The 22,079-nt window shown below is 39.9% G+C and overlaps 2 protein-coding genes across 8 annotated transcripts in view; both read right to left on the bottom strand.

Moving 5' to 3' along the window:
* LOC134812045 (semaphorin-1A-like) overlaps positions 1–17,321 on the bottom strand; it is a 32,114-nt gene extending 14,793 nt beyond the window's left edge. The window contains exons 1-2 of the mRNA XM_063819232.1: positions 17,182–17,321; positions 5,698–5,785 (exon numbers count right to left, since the gene is read on the bottom strand). Coding sequence (XP_063675302.1) covers positions 5,698–5,785; positions 17,182–17,251 — 158 coding nt within the window. The 5' untranslated portion in view covers positions 17,252–17,321. The remainder of the gene's footprint in view (positions 1–5,697; positions 5,786–17,181) is intronic.
* LOC134811538 (semaphorin-5B-like) overlaps positions 1–22,079 on the bottom strand; it is a 129,145-nt gene that overhangs the window by 74,123 nt on the left and 32,943 nt on the right. The window lies entirely within an intron of this gene.

Raw genomic sequence — 22,079 nt, 5'->3', positions numbered from 1 at the left:
GGTCACCGGATAACCCTGCACAAATTTAGGCAGGTGATAACCATCAAGGCTGATATTTCATCACCGGATTACTCCGCGGAACTGTCGGTCTGTCCTCCGACACCACGACGAAGGTCTATTTTACTTGGTACCGTGAGAAATTGTTGTTCATCAAGCAATACCGTACAAGGTACTTGAGTGGTCTCACTTCTACCAATAAATTTCAGACGTGATTAGAAGATTGCAAAACAATATCTGTAATATCATAACTTAGAAGTGGTGTACTTCAGTAAACAAGCAGCAAGCCGGCTCCCAATCTTATCTTGTATGGGAACTGAGCCGCGCAGCTGCACGTGTAGGTTCATCACACCACGTGATCATTTTCAGCCAATACCGGGGCGAGTTTAAGGTTGTAGCCAATCAAGAAATTAGAGTGTTTTGGCTGAAGAGATGGAGTGGAGATAATTAATTGGGATTGTTCAAACAGCACACAGGGGCCTCTCTCTTAGAACATTATGAAGAATAATCAGAAATATTAAGCCACCCCGCCTCCCTGACTGTGACTTACTCTATGAATTGTAGTTGTCTCAGATGAATACATTGCAACAATGGTCAGACCCCTGATTTGAGTGATCAAGCAAAACTGTCCAACACTGAACACAGTCCTCAAAATTGGTCTACTCTCACATTCAGTAGGTGTTAACCACACACACTCTGATACTCTAAGTGGGGCTCAGTCCCTGAGAGTGTAGAGAGTGGGGCTCAGTCTCTGAGAGTGTAGAGAGTGTAGAGAGTGTATAGAGTGTAGAGAGTGTAGAGAGTGTAGAGAGTGTAGAGTGTGTAGAGAGTGTAGAGAGTGTAGAGTGTAGAGTGTAGAGAGTGTAGAGAGTGTAGAGTGTTGAGAGTGTAGATAATGTAGAGAGTGTAGAGAGTGTAGAGAGTGTAGAGTGTAGAGAGTGTAGAGAGTGTAGAGAGTGTAGAGAGTGTAGAGAGTGTAGAGTGTATAGAGTGTAGAGAGTGTAGAGAGTGTAGAGAGTGTAGAGTGTTGAGAGTGTAGAGAATGTAGAGAGTGTAGAGAGTGTAGAGAGTGTAGAGAGTGTAGAGAGTGTAGAGAGTGTAGAGAGTGTAGAGTGTATAGAGTGTAGAGAGTGTAGAGAGTGTAGAGAGTGTAGAGAGTGTAGAGAGTGTAGAGAGTGTAGAGAGTGTAGAGTGTAGAGAGTGTAGAGAGTGTATTGTAGAGTCGTGTCTACTACGAGGTGGGGAGGCAGCTCACCCCGCTCATGTTTACACTTCCTGAACAGACAGACAGTACACACCCACTATTATTATTGTTAGTACAATCTGACCTGTCGGCGGATAGAAACTGTGGAACTAAGCGGGCTCTGAACATGAAATGTAGAGAGTTTTTCTGTTGGGATCAGGGTATGGGTTTATATTTTATCTTGGTTTCATATTTTAATAAATTCATTGATCGTACAGATGTTTTACTTCCAGGACGTTGCACGAAGGAAGCCTACACTGTGCCTAAAAAGCTGTGGTAAAACCTTCAATATTATCCCTTCCATAACATGGCGTGCAATAAAATATTATGCTAGGTTATCTACGAGGTATTTTTAACAGATGATATGGGAAATTCAGCGCCCTAATAATAAACACGAGCGACCATATTTATCAGTTTTTAAAAACTAACAGACACCAGCCAGACGTAATTTTAATTTTCCATAATTCACGTCCTTGTGTTTTAGGATGATTGTGGCTGGTTTTTGTCTAGAAATTTGATGGTGGCTCTTCATCTTTACGTGTGTAAGTAGGTTCTGGCATAAAACTTGACGAGTAGCTACTCCGACAGCAGACTGTTCTGATTCGACTTCTAACATCCTATTAATCCAAGCATGACTCTCCATTATCATACGACTAACCACATTAGCCACATTTACCGCAAAAATTAAGAGGATCCAAGCAGCCATGTAGTCCATTACAAGTGTCAAAGTTAACCATTCTCTGGCTCTGGTAGATCAAAGAAATCTACTGGAAATCACCCGGGATCTAGTACAAAGGCTTCAAATCGGCCCACAATTCGAGATCTACTGGAAATCACCCGGGTACAAAGGCTTGAAATCGGCCCACAATTCGATTTCCTCGCCAAATTTGCCCCCTCGACAAATCGGTGAAGTATTATGATGTGTCCCTGAATCAGGCACGCCCCAGAATAGAATCCTTACGTCCCCAGACGACTTCAACAAGCCCCTAACAAGCTGCCATTAAAACTCTGAACAAGTCTGGAAGTTGCTGTGAAGTGTGAACGATCATGTGATAATTATCAGGCAACCACGTGAGGAGTGCGAGTGTTTGAACAGATAAGGTGTTCCCACCGACCACCACGTATTTGTGCCAACTTTTTGACGTAAGCCGAGCTGGAGGTAAGCCGGAGGTAATTGAAGGTAATTGGGCAATGCTTTGTATTAGTGTACCCTATTTGGCGTGGATAATGTGATGTTTGAATTTTGTGATCAGTTAACGAGCTACCACCAGACTGGCAGGCGACCGTCACAAAGCGCACTGTGTGCCTGGTTCATTTCAGAGGGTACAAGGTGCACTGTGCTCCTTTCTCAACCTTTCTTCAAAGGTTACTGCAGTACTTTGAGCTTCTCAAAAGACATTACAATTTGTACAAAATTGAAATGAATTTCTTTGATGATCGAAATGAAAATGCCATTAGCGTATTAGATGGCGAGAGATGTAAATTTCGTAGAATTCTTTCTCGTGACGTTTTGAAAGATAATTTGTAAATTTCTTGGTGTAACTACCAATTCATCACTGTAAACGCAGTGCCTCAACCAAAACAATTCGCAAGTTGAAGGGCTCAAACCAGAGAGAACATTGAGTTATCCATCCCAAATCGAAGAGCACTCAAGATAAGTTTTTGACAGACTGGTCGACCTTATTCCAGAGACTGGTAGTCGATAGAAAGTGAAGGTAACAGTTCTCTAACGAGTTGTTTTCTGTCACCACCTCCTTATCGCCCCCGCCTGATCATTTGCCCTAATTTCACAAACATTTTGCCCTACTTAACCACTGGTTATGTAACTAGTACCAAGTACCCGCCCTAAAGCTTGAAGTTAGAACCAGATTTACAAGATCCGCCCAAATTTGATCATCAAATTCCAAATATTTTTAAGGTTCTGAGCAACAGGCCTGATCTGTCAAAACCGCAGGGTATGACGTGGTAAATGTAGGGAGAGATATCATTCACCCTTCAGACTCATGCCATGATCTTACATTTTTTTTCAGACAAAGCTATTGTACAGCACAATACCCAATCCCGCTCAAATTCCTCGAATCTTGACCCGAGCCCAGACATTGAAATCTCAATAAGAATGGTGTATTCTGAGCCATCATTTTGGACCTCAGTAAACCTCTCTCTTACTTGCTCGATAAAATGCTCCTCGATTCTTCAAAGTCATTATACCGTAAACAGTTAAACACAGTGGCATTACTTTCTGTGACACTACTCAGATTGATTTTAATGGGCTTGATAAGCAATTTGTCGTGAAAGTGACAGCCATAACAAATTCTGTGACAGCTGCCCCTCTCCACTTTATAATGTTATAATTTAATAGTACAATATTTCCTGTGAAATCAGTCAGGCGTTGATTCAAATGATTCGGCGTTCATGAAACCTCGTGATATTTAATCCCCCTCAAATTTCATCTTCACCGGAAAATCCTAAAAGTGATATTTCGTATTACCGACACATCCCACACTTTTATATTACGTTTTAAACTTGAGAAGGAATCCCAGAATCCCAGAGTCATAGAGCCGTTGACTAACGAATTTATGTTTTGTACAGCTGAGAATCCCGATAAAAGCTCAGTTAACAAATTTCACATCAAACAATCGAATCTTTTATAAATGTGGATTGTTTACTATATATTTACAAATAGCAAGTTACATAACGGGAGAAGTAGAGGCCGGTGGTGGTGTTTCGCAGGGAGGATCACATTACTACCAGACAACAATACACATTGTTCACACAGCCCCCCCCCCCCCCCCTGTGATCACACACGGATTAAGAAAACACTTCTTTCTCACAGTTCCATGTCAAGGTAACAAGTAAAAAGTGGCGATTTGTTAGTTCGTGTTTTTCATGGAATTATAGCCGGGCTTGAAACGGAACACCATGTGAAGATGAAGTACTCAAACTCGATGAAATGTGAAAATATATAGATCTTGGGTTTCATGATAGTCCATTGTAACAATACAGGTTCCCCGTATTTTACCATTTTATAGTACGCATATTTTATCTCGAATACCGTATTAACGGAACTTCATATTGCTGATATTGAGAATTTCGGTGTGGAAATGGGAATTGAAGTTATCGGTCACAGCTTGTAGACATGAGACTAAAGACACAGTATCCATTACTGTTGAGACAGCATGTCCCCGGCCTGTCACCTATCTTATAGTTTTCACCGCACTTTTCCCGTGCTACTCTCGCACTATCAACCACTCACTTTACTTCAAGGTAACTTCATGGTAAGGATCCACCAAGTCTAGACTTCCAACCACAAGGAAAAGCAAAATTAGAAAGTTTTCCTATCGATCTGACGTCGTTTTCTGTGACGTCACGATGACGTGTCATATAGAATATAGATGATATCATTATCAGAGTTAGATACGGACAGAAAGGGAGCATGGTATCTGTCATTATAATGACAAATATTACTATTTTAAAAGCTTTGATAAGGGAGTCAGCACTCTAATGCAATTCCAGGGTAGCCATCATTGAGTTACTTCGGTCAAATTGAGATCAGGTCACGTCCATTGTAACAATTTTCAGAGTTAACGGTATGTTGCAATGCTGAGTAGCCAGAGGCCATGTAGCCGTATATGTCTAGTGTCTACTCTTAATTGAATATTTTGTTTGTACAACATGTACCGGCCAATTTGCAGAGATTAAGAAATGGTTATTGGGTTCATGTGCTACGCAAGAATGCGTCCCACTATAAAATCTAAAATATCAGGCACTGTCATTAACCATAGTTCGGGACTGAACCTCCCAGCATCATCATACACCAGGACTGGACATATGCCTTAAATCCTCTGGTTCAAATGTTTAACAGTGTTTTAAACTTGCTCTTAATGAGTTATTAGACTAGACCAAGGATCTGGAACAATACTGCAGACTTGTGAGACTGGTGAGTGGGAACAATCAGAGTCCAGACCAGCTTTTAAACCACACCAAGGGGACTGTACCCTTAGAAGGACAATAGTATCTCACAAAACTGTGAATTCTGCAGCTTATATCTGCTGGACTAGTGTGGTCTGTGGACTGAGATTGTTTACAAAGGAGCAGGGAATGGTATACATCACAGGACAGAGCCATGTAAACATTCCAAATCATTGTTCAAAATGATTTTATCAGTCGATTTAAATCTGATCGCTTATTGAATAATTTGAGCCAAATACGACTGTTCGTTATCGATTTCATAATATAGGAGATTTCAGTGAAAGGGTTTAGGAAATGGCTAACCATTACAGGATGAGTTGACTGTTGATATTATAGTGATGAGTGTTGATTTGATCCTGAGTGTCATGAGTGTATGGGGTGGTGAGCAGACTGAGCACCAATTTCTTTGTGGGTATTTATCATTAATAATTCATTGGATACTTGCGATATTTTTTAAATGTTTACAAAATAAACAAAGTAATTCTTACCTGCCGCCGACAATGATGGAGTTTTGATATGTCACCACACTTGAGAAATTAGCTCCTGGCCGCCGATATTGTCTACAATCTGAACAGCCTGAAATTTAGTATTAAATTAGTTGGAATTTTAGAATTTATATTTAATGTTGGAATATCTTAGATTTAATTAACATAACTCATAGCTTGATCGGTATTCCATATCATCAGGACACGCAACTCTACCAGCAATGGAATTGATTTTAAAACGGAATTGGTATCCCATGAGAACTGCAAACCAGAATTTATTTACGATTTTTTGTGTTATGGAAAGTGTATGTGATCGAAATTGAACAATAGTACAGGAAACCACAGTAATGGAATTTTCCAGTCTTTTAACAAAACACCCTCAGTACTTTTGACAAAACTATTTCAGATATTTTGTCCGATCTGACATGGACACGCCCTCGCTACTAAGTAGAGATATCTAACAAACATCATGCACGCCTCACTTTTAACTGAACTGGTTAAAAGCCAGCAACGCCACACACTTCATTATTCTACTGTTTTACCGTGAAATAATATTGACTGGCTATGATGGATGGTTTTAACAGCAGTAGCAGTAACAGCTGCGTGCTGATTGTATTCGCAGTTTAATGTTATGTTTTTGAGTGGAGTGAGGTGATTATAGAGTGTTTCTATGGGTGTTTCTGGAGTTCATTCTGGAGAGTTCAGTCTTCAAATTTAGTTGTGAGGGCGAGCTAAAGCTCCAAGAAGGTGTCAGTAATCTCAGTAACTGGTAACTACCAGTCATCTCGCCACTTAAATCTAATAATCTCCCCCCAAACTCTCTCCAGTCGTGTCAAACATTCTCAATCACGTGACCTTATTACCTGCAGTCACGTGACCTTATTACCTACAGTAAGCTGTCACGCCTTGTCAATTCCTTACTTTACTCCGCAATCAATCCTAACCAATAATGGAGACAGCAACAACTCTACTTTTTGTTACTCTATATTTTCGGCGCCATCAACCAAAATAACCTGTCACTCTCAGTCACCAATCATTGCATTATAATCATCCTGTATACGCATTACGTAATGTACTTTTTACAAAAAGTAGAGGGCACTTTCTCGCGCCAACCATTGTACAGGAGAAATTAGATAATTGGGGAAGAAAACTTAGAAGTCTCAGTCGGTCTAATTAGTTTGAACATGCTACTGATAATAATAGCCTAGATCCAGGGGTGACTTTCCCTTTTCCATTGATGATGACATGAGAACAAAAAAAAACGACCGGATAATTTCAGTTTTTTCCGGAAAAAAAAGGAGGGCGACACTATTAATATTATCAGGAATATGAGATGTCGCGTAACTGTATTTCAGGGACACTGCATACTCAAGTCTCAGCGAATCAGGCGGCCCGATAACACTCATAATTACTTGTAATGCAATACAGCTGGGGTGAGATAAGACACGCACTCTAGCGAGTTGTTGGTTCATAGAGGATATTTTGGCTAGTTCAATAAAGTTATAGACCCCGTCCCCTATACCTTGGATGGAAACGATATACCAGCATGCAGCAAGCAGCACACTCAAGGCAGCTCAGCCCTACTTCAACTCCGATTATACCGACGCAACTTCGATTACACCAACGTAACGGAAACATCACGTTGTCAGATCAGGGTTTGGCGTATCACTTCATTAATAAACCCATCTGCTATTCCTTTTGCGCTTAAGTTTTAATATGTCTTTACTTACGTAAGTTTTAATATGACTTTACTACTTACGTAACGATCTATTATGACTTTACTTACGTCTTCAACGTTCTTTTATTTGCAATCTTTCATCTTCAATAGCATTTCAACTAAAGCATTTTCTCTAAAGCTGGTAACCTGCCACTCTTTAACTAATTATTAACCATGATCCTCTTCTAAGTTTTTAGCTTTTACTTTATAAATTCATCTACTATTTCTCTGCGCTGACGTTTTACTATGACTTTACTCATGCCATCACCTTTCTTTTATCTGTCATCTTACATTTTCATCAGCACCCTTCTCATCAGCTGGTAACCTGCTACTCCTTTAAGTTTTAACATATGGATATAGTATATCCGATATACTTCTAATTTAGATTCTGTTTTGGTCACTTATTTTACAACTTAAGTCGGCAGAGTCTTATTGCTCGCGCATTTGCTTGCTTAAATTTTAGCCCTCTTTACTCTCGCGTGCGCTCCCCTTAGTGTCACAAACACTAGTGTAGGGCTCCTTTTCGACTGAGTCCTGTTTCCCTTGCTCATGCTCGCTAGTTAGTGCCGTATTTTTGTTCACACACTCCCGCGCACGTAGCATTTTTTTTACAGCTAGGCACTGGAAGATGACTTCATTTTGCACAGTGTAAACATTCAATCGAATAACAGCACAACTACGGTGCACATTAAAAACAATGTTAAATTAGGCCTTCTTTCGGACTTCTTCTCAGTGATTAAAGTGCTGCTACCTAGCCCTGCCTACCATTGAACTGTAATTCAAAACGTTCTTTTGATGTTGCCGTACTGCACTGATCTCTCCTCGTTCACTTGCCTGGCCAAGTGCAGTGTGGCGGCTCCTTAACTACTATTGTAGGCTTTGTGTGTTTATTTTAGGCCATATAAACTTGGCTGGACAGCTCTTGACCACCCATCACAGCATGCACCTCAACCTCTCCCACGTAACCTCCTTGTGGACCACTCTCTAGTAAACTCTTTACCACTATAATTATCCCACTATTACTGTTTTCCCCATTCTTCAATATATTCGGATCTCATATTGTGCACACTCTTTTAGTGATATGTTTCAATCTCCATTGCGACATGTTTCAAGTTAATATCTTCAGCCCACTTATTATCTTTAGTAGTTTAATTTTCCCTTACTCTGTGCCTAGCACTTCACTCTCATTAGTCTGCATTTAGTGTTTAAGCCATTAGTAACCCTTCTCTCCTTGTTTTCACTGTCCGTTTACCCAGCATCGTGATAATTACCTGCACTACTTTATTTATTCTACCTCCTCCTACACGAGGAATTCTTAACACGTGGCTACATCACGAGTTACTCAGCATAGTGATATTTACCGGATACTTTATTTTTCTCGACAATTTGTCCCTCTTTGTTGTGATATGTTTCATTCTCTATTGCGACAAGTTAACCAGTTATTAGCTTCAGCCCACTTATTATCTTCTAGTAGTCTATATAGACCCTCTTTACTTTATAACCTCATGGTTGTGGCACTTAATTCTAGGGTGTTTTAGTCATTAACAGTTAATCTTCCGATTTTACGGTCTGTCATACGTTCACTCAGCACCTGTACTGATTACCTGTATTAATCACTAATCTCCATCTCTTTGTTTTTCCCAGCCGCTAATCTGTAGCTCACTTTTAATCGACCCAGTTTAGACCTCATGTCATTTAGATCTTCTATGTTGAGACAAGTTTTCAGATAATGGTTTTATAATTACGGTACTGAGCAGTACTATTTATCACAACTACCTATTTATATAAGTATATAGCACACTTCACAATCGACCCATCTCTAGTCCCAATCATGCAAATGAGTTTATGTCACCATCACCTGCAACAAGAGTTTGTTACCAGCATCACGGACAAAGGATAGGACAAAGAAGACACTATCTGCCACACTTATAGAGCCTGGCAAACTCTAATCAAAGGTAAGTCTGGCAGTGGTTCACACTCTGTTGATATCTCTTTAATGAGACTTGATTGAGGCCTCTCAACTTCCCTAGTTGAGTGTGTCCCACAACCAAGCTCATTGCCTAGAAGTCCTGCATTATTATAATGAACCTGGACATACGTGGCAAGTATAAGCTCTTGAAACCAAACCAAACCAAACTGTTGGTTCATAGATCTGGTTCCTACAACAGCTGGGAACTGTTAGGGTGGTAAACTGAGCAGTGATGTGGTAATGTTATATGTGAAGTATGACGGCATTTCAGAGCGGGGTTCTTAGCTCAGCCAGTTCCAACTGAGGTACTATACGTGATTTTGTGGGCTCTTGGGAATTTGTAGGTACAGTGCAATTTCGTGGCTTAAAAACTATGCAGGCCACGATTGACAGGGTAGATATGACATCACAATGATTAGTGCTATAGTTAGGTATACTTAGTGGAGACAGGAGATATCGGTGACGTAGGGAGATATAGTTATAATACATGGTGCGGACGTTAAGTGCAAGTGTGTTCATGTCGGTACCATGTGTCGTGCATTATCACATTGCTTTGATATCCGCAAAGTAACAATATCAGGATACATGTAACAATATCAGGAGATATAGTGCTAAGTACAGCCTGGATCCTACCTAAAGGGGATACGTTTTTGTAAACTGTATGATGACTCTGCGAATACTAGTGCGGGCACATCGGTTACAATTTACGCTTCAACACACTCGGATACACGAGCCGAAAGTAAAAACATCCGAGTTAAGAGTTTAAACTCTAAATACTTTTACAGCATTCACATTGCAGCCGCTACACTTTGAAACACACTTAATTAAATGAATAGCGCGGACTTGAACTTTACTAACTCAGATCCCCGGTTGATAGTAGGACAGAAATGTGGTATTGTGTCCAGGTATGCTAAGTTTTAACCTCGGAGATGTTTTTACCAAAACGTGTCCAAGTTACTTTTGGCACGTGTCACTGAGCGTGCTGAAGCGTAAAACTTTTGTTTAGTCCTAACTCTTAATACTAATACAATGAAGCGAGTTTAACCGATACTGGCAGCTGATTGGCTGATATCGTTAAACTGTGTGCTGATTGGACAACCGCCAGGAACCCCATAATAAGTAAACAATAGCAATATAGTTTTGTGGCTGTTAACACAGGAAACTATTACTTTGGAATTAACACTGCATGGCAGACCTGTTAACTAGGTCTGTTAACGGTCTACAGTAGTCTTGTGTAGCAAGTAAGAAACAACATGGTTTTAAAATTAACACCACTTTATCGTGATGCTATCTAATACCAGATCTGTGTGGTTCTAAGTTGAGGCTTCAACTCTACCGTAGATATGAGTTATTACTAAGCATGGTTTTCTGTATCAAGGAGCACTTTTTAAAACATTTAGCCACTTGATCGTGATACTATTAAAAGCGGCGTAAACTGATACGGATATCTCTATTGCGGGTCTAGACCCCCAATAAGTTAACCATAGTGTCCAACTGTAGTGTTCTGACTCATGACAAACCATAGTCTACTAGTCTAGGTCCCACCAGACCGACACACCGACTCCAACCATCCAATAATTCCCAACCTCCATAATTCATTTGAACAGCAGCAGCAGCAGCAATAATAGATCCCATAACACGCTGTCATGGTAATACCTAGGTCCTGGAATTCGAGCTTGTGTTTAACAGCAGCATGTTTTGAAGAGAGTTGGGCACAACACAATGTGGTGTACAACTTGTTATTGTGAGTTGTCCCCCCAGTTTAGCGTCTACAACTCTACACAATGCCCATACAGCGAGAGAGCTAGACTTCTTGACTCTTGAGCCTATGTTGTGTAACCGGTGCTAATTATAGATCTTGAGTGGGAGTGTGTCAGTTTTGATGAGGGTTTTATCATGATCAAGATACAGTACAGTCGTTTAAGATGGATACAGTCACCAGCCTTTTTACATGAGATCTATTAGAAGCTCTTTGTTTAATTTGAAAAGTTGAGACTTGATGCAGAAGTGGGGCAGCTAAAATTAACATTAATAGCTCTGAAGAATTTTACAAGTCAGAAAACAAGATTAAAGTCAACTTTCTTTAGAAAAAATGTAAAAACAAAAGCTCCCAATCACACCTGAGTGTAAATTCCCGACATAACTAGTAACTAAAGATCTCCAAAGGTACCACAAAGGAGATCAAATCACAGTGAAAGCAAAAACCATATGGACAATTCACCTTTTCACTTAAATTGGATATATGGACAATACCCTTCAGTCCCTTACTTCCACAGTACTCCGCTTCACTGAAATCTACGAAAGTTTTTTGTGTTGGGATGTAATTATCTCTGTTTTCCTTTAATTAGAAGGTACCCCACTGTATCTCTCCTGTGCTAACCCCCAGAACAACAACCACTCCCTCGCAGATGTTCTCTCTTAGCTCATTCGTCTGATCAGACTTGTTACTTCTACCACACTTCTAATAGTAAAGATACACCAGATCTCTAGTGAGATATAGTGAGACATCTTCATTAGTATAGACACTTCTCTTTATTAGGCTCGTTAATGATCTATTAGCGGATATAATGATAGAGGTACAAGTCCGCTGTGGTCTAATTAGATATCGATCATCTTAATCAATTTTCCTACAATTAACAAAGAGCACGACCGTAACATTTCCATTGTTATTCAGGTCAAGGCCCACCGGCTGAAGGACACACAGATTGTCTAACAAAAAGAGTCCACTATGCACCTCACCACACCGCACCAGTACAGGACCTGTAGTCAGTACAGGTGTAGGAGAACACGCCCAGTAACTTTAACAGTAACATCTTTACTCGGCAGCGGTTAGATTGTGGTGTGGTGAACGCCACCCAGGCTAGCTCCTACATTGGTTCCTCTCCTCACTACATGATGTAGAGCTCGTGAGTTCCGGGTGATGATGGTCACGTGACACCAGGTAGTGATGATGGTCACGTGGTAACAGGTCGTGTACTGTTATTGCTAATATTCCCTGCCACGATTTCCTAACACCGATATGAACCAATGTAGAACCAGTAGAAGCCATAACGTGTTGAAGGTAGTGGTCAGTGGTGGTGGCTAGGTCGGGGTTTATAGTTCACACTTTGAGAGATTTGATCTCTTTGTGGTATTATAAAGGTGGATTAGAAATAGTCTGGAACACACTTAACAAAGTTGTGACTCCCAGTAATTCTTACTTCAGCACATGACAATAATTACAGCTGAATCTTCTGGCCGGGGCAGCTTGCCCAGCATCCTGCTAACAAGGGCCTCTAACTGGGGGAGGGAAAGAGGCGATACAGTAAATTGATATATTGTTAGAATTGGTAAGATTTAGGCCTCTAAATTAGAACTAAATGTCGGGGAAGACACTTGAGCACGGTAACAGGTGAAGGATATGTGAAGCACGTTAAGCCAGGCTGTTGAGGCTGTTGGGGGCAGCTGACTGAGTTGTGGAGCTAACTGTATCCGTCCTACGTCGAGACTGGGACCTTTTTAGCAGCACCAAATACTTCACATTCTTCACCAATCATGGGAAAACGGCATTATATTGGCCGACATAATATCGGGCGACAATGTGATCAGGTTCTTAATTCTTATCTCCAGTACTCAAGTCTAGTCGGCAGATCACGAGTAAGATGACTTATTATAGCGATACTTCAAATCGAAAGTAAGACCTCCTTTCTGGAGCGGAGCTCGCTTAAATCATGACCGGGATAATGGCGAATGATCAGACATTTTAACACTTAATAAAGTGCAGTTCCCTAGAATTAAGTAAGAGTGAGATATTGGTACTCTATTTGGGTGAACCCCGGGAAGGCTACCACCAACTCCCTAATTTCACGCCGTATTTTATTGGCTGAGTGTTCAATCTCCCCCGCTGAGTGTCCAGTCTCTCCCTCTGGTTTCTGGAGGGTGGGTACATGGTCTAGGAAAAGAACTATCTATACAGTGGGGATACAGTATTCACTGAAGTGTAGGTGTGAAGTCTTAATACACTCACCCTGGAGAAGAAGAGAGAGAGAAGAAAGAACTGTATTTCCTTACCACTCTACACAGTGTATCTACCTTATACTTCCAACCTGCTCCCATCCTCAACACACCAATCACTACACTGGATTTGTACCACGTGACTCAGGCCCACCACTCCACTTGAAGTTCGGTCATGTGACATGTGCGACATTCACTCTATACTTTGGAGGAAACAATTTGTCCCAATAATTCGGAGAGTACAGCCGATACATTGAGTCTGCTCTTGGATTTCAGCCAAGTATACACTTTTACATTGGCGGTATTTTACTTCAATTAGCACGAAGGCTAGCATGGAATAAAATTGAAAATTCCATTTGAAATCGATGAAAATATCGAGTGTGAAATTGCTTTACATTCCGTAATCCACATTGTAAGGAGCGAATATGGAAATGACGATATACTTTAAGTTTTTACTTCATGGCAAGTGCACTTCACATATTCCTTCCCTCCTCCAGGTTTTGTAAAATCAACTGAACAGAGATTTAAGGCGGCGTTTCAACGTGCTCTTCATTGACCACTTGTTTACAGTCACCGTGCTTACTCTTTGTTAAAAATCGTTTTATTTTATTGAATCGAGAAGCAGTTTTGTTGGACCGTCACCGGATTATTTACATAGTTTTGTCATGTACATTACCCGCGCTCTCGGCTCGTTTTCAGGCATTCAAAGCATTTTGAGAAGTTTTGAGAAGTAGTAGCCAGTGTTCGTGAGCAAGGCGCATTGTTTACACCTAGCAAGCTAGCAACAAGGCAGCGCAGAGTAGTTGAAAGTGAAAGATACACGTGAGTGTATGGAGACGACCACAAGACTCACCCCCTACCTGGGACCACACGACACACACTGTCCCTGTCAGTTCTTGTGCCACTCCCTGGTGGACAATGAGCCACGGAATGTTGGCTACATTCCCCCCGGATATTCTCCGCTCCAGACAAGCTTCACCGGGGCCCGTTCTCAAGCACACTTCTACTTGTCATTACGAGGAGAGGGGGAATTTAATAGTCGGATTATGTGCGGTGGTAATGGCTGGTGTGGAAGTATTTGGTTAGAGTATGAACTGCTCGTGAGTAGGCTGCAGACTGACTGGTCACGTGATAACCACCTCCCCTCTCTTAGTGGTCATCTTGTTAACACAAAACCCTGTCATCTGCTTGTTTTGTTCGCAGTAAATTATTTCGTAATTTTGCTTTCGAGACAGACGAAAGAAAGTGGATTGTTAATTATAATTATCTAATGGATCAAGAAGATCTGCTATTCTCAATCATACCACTATTATACTTGTCATTATGTAGGGGAATTAGTTAATTATTATTAATTATTATAACAGATGGATTGTGTGTGATGATAATAATAGCTGCTGTGGAAGTTGTAGGTTAAACTCGTGAGCCTGGCTACAGACTGCTGTCACGTGACATGACCTTTTAAATTCCCCTCTCAGTGTTTGACACAAAACTCTGGTCAATAATCAGCAGAATGTAACCCTATATAGACCGTATAGACTGTGATTCATCAGTTTCATGAGGAGCTGCCAGCGTTATTTGTATCAGAATATGTATCTTTTTCGTAGATACGCAGACAACTGATGTCATCTGATACAGGTAATATATCTTAAATACAGCAGATAAAACTTGATAGAATTACCGGGGGAAGATAAACAGAAGAACCTTCTTACCTGGTTACTTGTTACCTTTCTGTTAAACGGTTCTCCTGTCACACAACCTCCAGATAAAAGTCCCCCGTACTCGGTTCGCTCAACCAGATCTAAATCCTATCAATTATCACGTGTCACGTGTTACAGCTCACGTGACACAAAACATCGCTTCTGATTGGTCCATAGCTTGTTATGTACACCGAGACGGAATCTTGTAAATATAGCCGTGTTTCTGGGCAGTTTGAGACGTGATTTGGGAGGGTAGATACTGATATTGCCAGAGAGAGAGAGAGAGGTACTGATATCGCTTTTTGTAATTGAAATATTCGTCAGAGTGACGCCACTTAATAGAGCATTAGTGAAGGATATTTGGGTGGATTATTCGGGGGATTTGAGAGCCTAATTCTATTTCGTTCCTTCCTCACCATTACACTTTAAACTGATCTCACTCCACCACAAAATACCACAACTCCTGCCAAGACCTTGAAGAATGCAGATGTAAGTATGCTAAGAATGAGCGGGTGGCTATTTTAAACCACCTTACAACGAGCAGCTTGGCACGTTCGGTCCATTTAAACTACGTGTAAACTCACTTCTTCTCGATTAATTTGTCCACCTTGCTCGGCAATGGCGACAACCATTCGCAACACATCAGCTCCCTCTTGATTGAAATTAGTTCCGCACAACATCCTCTATTTTAAAATGATATTGAACAGACTCCTCAAATATTCTAATAATTGAAGGAACATTTAAAACTTTTAAATGTAGTTTTATTAAGAAGGGTCCCCACCACATGTCACCTGTTTGCTAATTGGAGGCCATCTATCGTTTTCAAGCGTTAAAGGTAGTAAGTATATTTAGCGTAGAGCACCCCGTGGATGTAATTTTTCCGCGATTAGTGGAGCGGTTACCATCTTTAACAGGATTTGTTATAAGCTCCTTGCGAGGGGATCCCGCGCTTATCACCAGCATAATGTAACCCCCCGTGTATAAGAGGACCCTAAACCTGAACCAGCTCCTTCCCAAAATACCTGGCCTTATATCTGTAACGTGTTGCCATGAAAACGGATCGTATATTTGGTATGCTGGTGTGACGATGTCCACTTAGATACGACCCGGTATGTTTACTACCAATCAGCGTGCAATCCTCTACGGTTAATTCAATTTCAAACATAATCATATTCAGTAATTAAAAGTTACTTAAACCCAACAAAGGGACCAAGATAAGGGGGTAGCCCGCACTTCCCTTACCATCTCCCCACAATGTGAACGTCTTTCTCAAAATCACCCAATTTGGAGGATTTGAAGGCTACATTAACACCTATCATTTTAACGGTGCGATGACAATAAGTTGACGAGTTTTAGTACAGTGCACCGGAATGAGTACTGAGAAGTGGGAGTTATGACCAGACAATTGGATATTCCTGGCACGTCTACTCATGTGCGATAATTTGAAGGTAGAGAAGTTTAAAACTCAGCCAATATTCAATGATTATTAGATAAGCTTCCGATAAACCGATAAACGGTCTCATAACGATATAAATTCCAAAAGTCACGGCCTTGGAGCCAACTCAAAGATTTAAATGTCTGGCTATCTTGAAGATAGGAAAACCGTTCCTTTTGAGAGCCCTAAATACAACAAAACAGGCACCTTGCTGTACATGAGTCCATGAGGTTCCATATTAAGTATTAACAAGTACACTGTACAGTGTACACAGAAGAACCACTACCATACGTTTTCCTTACTTACGCTTTCTACAATATTTCATTATATTCTACAAATTCGCAGGCTTCAGAGATCAATTCCGTCAAAAAATTCCGTCAAAAGTTCCGTGTTTCACACCGCATCACAGATCAATAATGCGATGCAGGGGCTTGCCGGATCGGTTAACACTATTATGTTAATGGAGACCCGCATGGCTACGTCCGTGGCCAGGGAGTGGCTAGTTTGACAAAACAAACCAACACACATTATCACCCATTTGTTAGATCCTAGAGTCGGGCAATCCATCCGGTGCCATACTGCAATATTGTAACGCATCGTATATTCTACAATTATTAATTGGCAGGTTGTTAATTAGCAAGTGGTTGAGAAGTAATCAAGAAGTGTTGTCACAAACCTGGAGATGTTAGATCAGATATCCAGTAGTCAGCTAGTATTGGCTTGAGCACCAGTAACAAGAATATCATGCTACCTTTAAAGTTATCAAAGTTAAAACAGCTAGCACAGTTTACGAAAGATACCTAGCTTAGGACGACTAATATTTTTATTACATTCGTCTAGTACAACAATAATTTGTCTAGTACAATAAGAATCTCCTCTAAACAAGAAGTTGATCTAAATTTAACTATGAGCTGTGGGGGAAATATGGTGGAGAACGAGCCGGTCTTTGTTGGTAAACAAAGCGAGCTATGCAACAGACCTAAGGCAAGTAAATAATAAAAATCTAAACCCTAAACTATTAGTTGATCTAAACAAAACTGTGAGGCATGGTTGAATGTGGGGGAGATATTGTGGGAAACAAACCGGTCTTTGTTGGTAAACAAAGCAACATAAAACAGACCCAAAGTGGTAAGGACACAAAAGGGAAACAAGCTTTGACGGCCGCCATGGCATGAAGGAGGAGGACAATGACACACAAGCAGCTCAGACGAGACTAATTGAGTGAGACGAGACGTGAAACAGAAACTGCACTAACCACACAATCTACACGCTATCACATTCAATTAGAGGACAATAAGAGACCAGCCTGGTGATTACCCTGACGTCCTGCACTGCACAAGCAAGATCCGGATATCATCTGGTTAATTATGAGAAGCAAGGGCTGATTTAAGATGCATATTTAAACGGTTTTTAAACTCGCTCAGAATCAAGCAAGCTTGTCCGATGACTCGTGGGCCATGCAGGTAATCCTGCTGTTTTGTTCTCGTCTATCAGCTCTAATTAGGTTTAACTTAAAACAGAGCCAGATATTGGGTGTTTTACAGCAACTATGTTAGAGCGTTGCTAGGGGTAACGAATCATTTCTGTAAAAACACTCATAAAACTTGGAAGAAGCAATGAATTTGACACGTAAGTATTGCATACTAATGGGTAGGGGGCATGTGACGATACAAGAGAAGGACATTGGGTGAACATAGGGTCACACACAAATATCAGGATATTTGGAGCTATTAGTTAATATTAATCATTTCATCTGAGTTGATGTCTGATATCTAACTATTTCAATGGTCATGGTTTAAAGAGTGTTATCGAACAATATTACTTCCATAGACCAAACTGTGTCTCAGCTAAAATATGAAGTGTAAAAACTTTATTGAATTGTAAGTGTACAAGTTTATATCAATTGTAATACTAATGAATTAATCTTGTTTTCCAGAAAGTGTTCAATTTACAAATAGTAGCATTTCACTAACGAGCGAAATTTTCAAGTTACTATTTTTATTGTAATATATCGACTAAAGTCATATTAATTTAAATATATGTACAAAATATATGTATGTATCAAAATGAAAAACATTATGAATATTCTCTGATATTATTTAAAAGTATTTCTGGCTTAGAACCATCCCGTAGGGCCCATATCCACGCTATATATTTGAGACAACAAATATTGACTGATTTATCAATCCAATGGATGGTTCTATTTACAGTTTTAGTGGTTATTGTAGTAAAATATGAACCTTAATGATATTCTTATGCATTGAGTGAGTAGATGTCAAATTTAAAGTTCATTTTAGAGGAATTTTCAATCGAAAAATTCCAATAGCCTCCAACATAGTTAAATGAGGCACATAATTAGGCTAAAATAAATGTGAATCTGCTTGTTAATATTCTCATCGCATTATTAAACTTAATAGACTAATATTTATTAACAACCTTGATGAGATAACTCAAACCATCACTGTTGACTCAGATGAAGAATTAGAATGATGAGTACAAATTTTTGCACAATAATAAATTAAATTCATATTGCCAAGATGGGTGAAATGATGGACTCATCTTTAAATCATCATCGGAATCCTGATATCTTACCCCAGAAGGGACCGGAAATTGCAAAATATGACTTAAGACCCAGAGCTCAGAAACTATCAAACTACTGGTTAAATTCAGCTCTAAATTAGGTTTTAATAAGACAATGTTTGAAACCTCTGTGATGGGGAATTTGGGACAGACCTTAGTTTGGGAAAATAACCAGCTAGTTAAGAATTTTCAATCGTAATAAGGCTTTTTAGGAAAGATAAAGTTTTTTCAAATGCAGTCGAAGTTGCAAACTATACATTTTTTTGAAGTATCTTACCACTGTAATAATGAAGAGACTGGGAACTTTTTAAAGTTGTTATGTGTGTGTGTGTTTACAAAATACAGAAGGATCAAAAATGCTGTAAGACAACTATCAGTCACTCTCACTATCAGAGCAAGCAATGTATCTAACTGTTGGATTAAACATTCCCATTTTTTCTATAATGCAGTTTTAACTTGTTGAAAGACGGGACTTTTAACATATGTTGCTGAGCATCTCATGTCAAATCATCTAAAGTCATAAAAAACTATAAAAACACTTTAATGGCTACTACATGAGCCTCCTCATGAAAGAACTTGTGTCGAAAGAAACATCCAAACCCCAAATAAAATTATGACTACCCTCTCCCATTGCCTCCATCCTAGCCCAAGGAAGAGCTCAATTTGTAGGCGGAAGATCAGGCCATATCAACAATCCTCCTGCAAGTTGGCAATGGTAGAAGGTTTCTCGCATAATTTAATACTTAAGCTTGAGATACAATAATAATTGATATCAGTGATCTACGGTTTGCTATGCTCGATCATGCAGTTTAAGGAAAATCTTGTCATACGTTGTATGACCCGCCGCGCACGAAGTGCGCGGCTCCCCCTGTATCGTCAGGACGATAGTGAAACGACCGTGGGGGTCGCAACGTGATACAAGGAAAATCGTAGAGGAGATTGATGATTGATCAAAGTAAAAAAGTAGGTGGAGAAGATATGACTGTTGAGATCCATCAGTAACTTTTACAAAGTATGACAAAATAAAGACAAACTGTTTGAAATATTGAACTTGATTCACAGACAACAGCAACATTTTATTTCAATGCAACAGAAGACCAATGTATTTTGCACAAAAGCACTGTCTTTATGCTTAAGCCCCAACAGCGTGTGGAATCACATGAGCAAAAAAGATGTTATGTTAATGTTTTGATTCAAAAGTAAGAAAAATGTTTATATATTAACCCAGATCATTTAAAATTTTTTTAAAACTATACAGAAAATAACAAAACAGCAAAATGACTACCCAAACGTTTTTTACAGAACTTTGTATCATTCAAAGTGCTTAACAGCTTGATAAAAATTCTATCGCATAAATATGTTGAGCACTTAATAAAATATTATTTTATGCAAAACTACCTTCAAAAATAGTGACTTTGTTTGGACAGAACACATTATAATATGAAAGTATCCGCAGCAAAATACAGAATAGGTGAGTGATATTCCTTTCCTGGGAACCCCAGATTATAGTGTTCATAAACCGACTGAACCTGTAGTGGAATGACAGGTTGAACGTCGCCCAGTAAAATATTCCAAATGAGAAATGGCATGATATCATTAACATTTGATTTGGCAATTACCGTACCTAGCTTGCTGATTTATTGCTTGCTACTGATCTCACCAGACACCAATATGAAGAGTTTTTATATTTTACAACCACGAGCGCTTTGCATTGGGATTAGCTTTTTAGCTTACCTGGGGACCCAAGCTATTATATTTCACATATTGTATTAACATACTATATTTTTGTCATACGTTGTATGACCCGCCGCGCACGAGTGCGCGGCTCCCCCTGTATCGTAGAAACTCTACTATAGTGAAGCGACAGTGGGGGTCACCACGTGATACAACTATATTTATGTTCATAATCATCAAATAGAGATTTTGCGGAATGACAGACTGAGCGCCGCCCAGTAAAGTTTTAGCGCGATGCACTACCAACTACTGAACCGCGCCGCGCATCAAACAATATTTCTCGAAACTAGATGTTTTGTCGCTAGATCGGTGCAATGCACCACTAGGCCGGGCTGCAGTGCTGCACCGAGCTGTGCAAAATAAAGCAAATTATACAACTATTTCATACGTGATACGTATCAAATAGGGTGTAGTTTCACGGGAGTCAGAGGTATAACCAATAACGCGTGCATTAGTACTTTATGCGCGGCGCGGCCCAGTAATACATTGCGTTACAACTATGATATCCTTGAAGGATGCAATCAAACATTTTATTAAGCTTGCTAGTTTTAGTTAAGTGTAAAACAAGCGCGCCCGCGCCGCAGTGATGCAAAAGCACATGGTTAGTTGAACTGTCTAGTTGTGAATTTTTGACTCAATATAATATGAAGCTGCTGATTTTGAATTTCACATAGCAATGTGTATACGCGTTCACATAGCCATGTGTATACGCGTACTGCGTGACGCGTTTGTTTCACAAGTAGAATATATCTTTACCGCCTTCGGCGGTCGCGCGCTACTGCAAGCGAGAAGGCTCTGGTTGGAGCAAATTTTGAATGTGTAAACTGTAAACTATAATATATATAGACGGTGTTCAACTCATTTGAAAAACGTCGTCGCTTTTCATAGTCTAGTACAATAGCTTGGCGGATGATACTTTTATAAATTTCTTCACAGTATGCAGTTGCTCGCGCTGCTTTTTTCTCGAAATATTTCCTTAGTGAATTGTTGTCATACGTTGTATGACCCGCCGCGCACGAAGTGCGCGGCTCCCCCTGTATCGTCAGGACGATAAAGTGAAACGACCGTGGGGGTCGCAACGTGATACAAGTAAATTGCTGCAAAATACTGCTCGCCAGATCAGTCAGCTGATGCAGTACAGTGAGCAATTTTTTGTTTTACTAAATACGTTGTATTTAAGTAAAACAAAATTTTAAGTAAAACAAAATTTAAATTTTATTGCCATTACAATGAATAATGATATCATAATAAATATAAGTA

This window comes from Bolinopsis microptera, chromosome 2 (assembly GCF_026151205.1).
Source record: "Bolinopsis microptera isolate Bmic1 chromosome 2, MBARI_Bmic_1.0, whole genome shotgun sequence".
In the NCBI taxonomy this organism is placed as follows: domain Eukaryota; kingdom Metazoa; phylum Ctenophora; class Tentaculata; order Lobata; family Bolinopsidae; genus Bolinopsis; species Bolinopsis microptera.
This window is presented reverse-complemented; position numbering and strand designations above follow the sequence as displayed.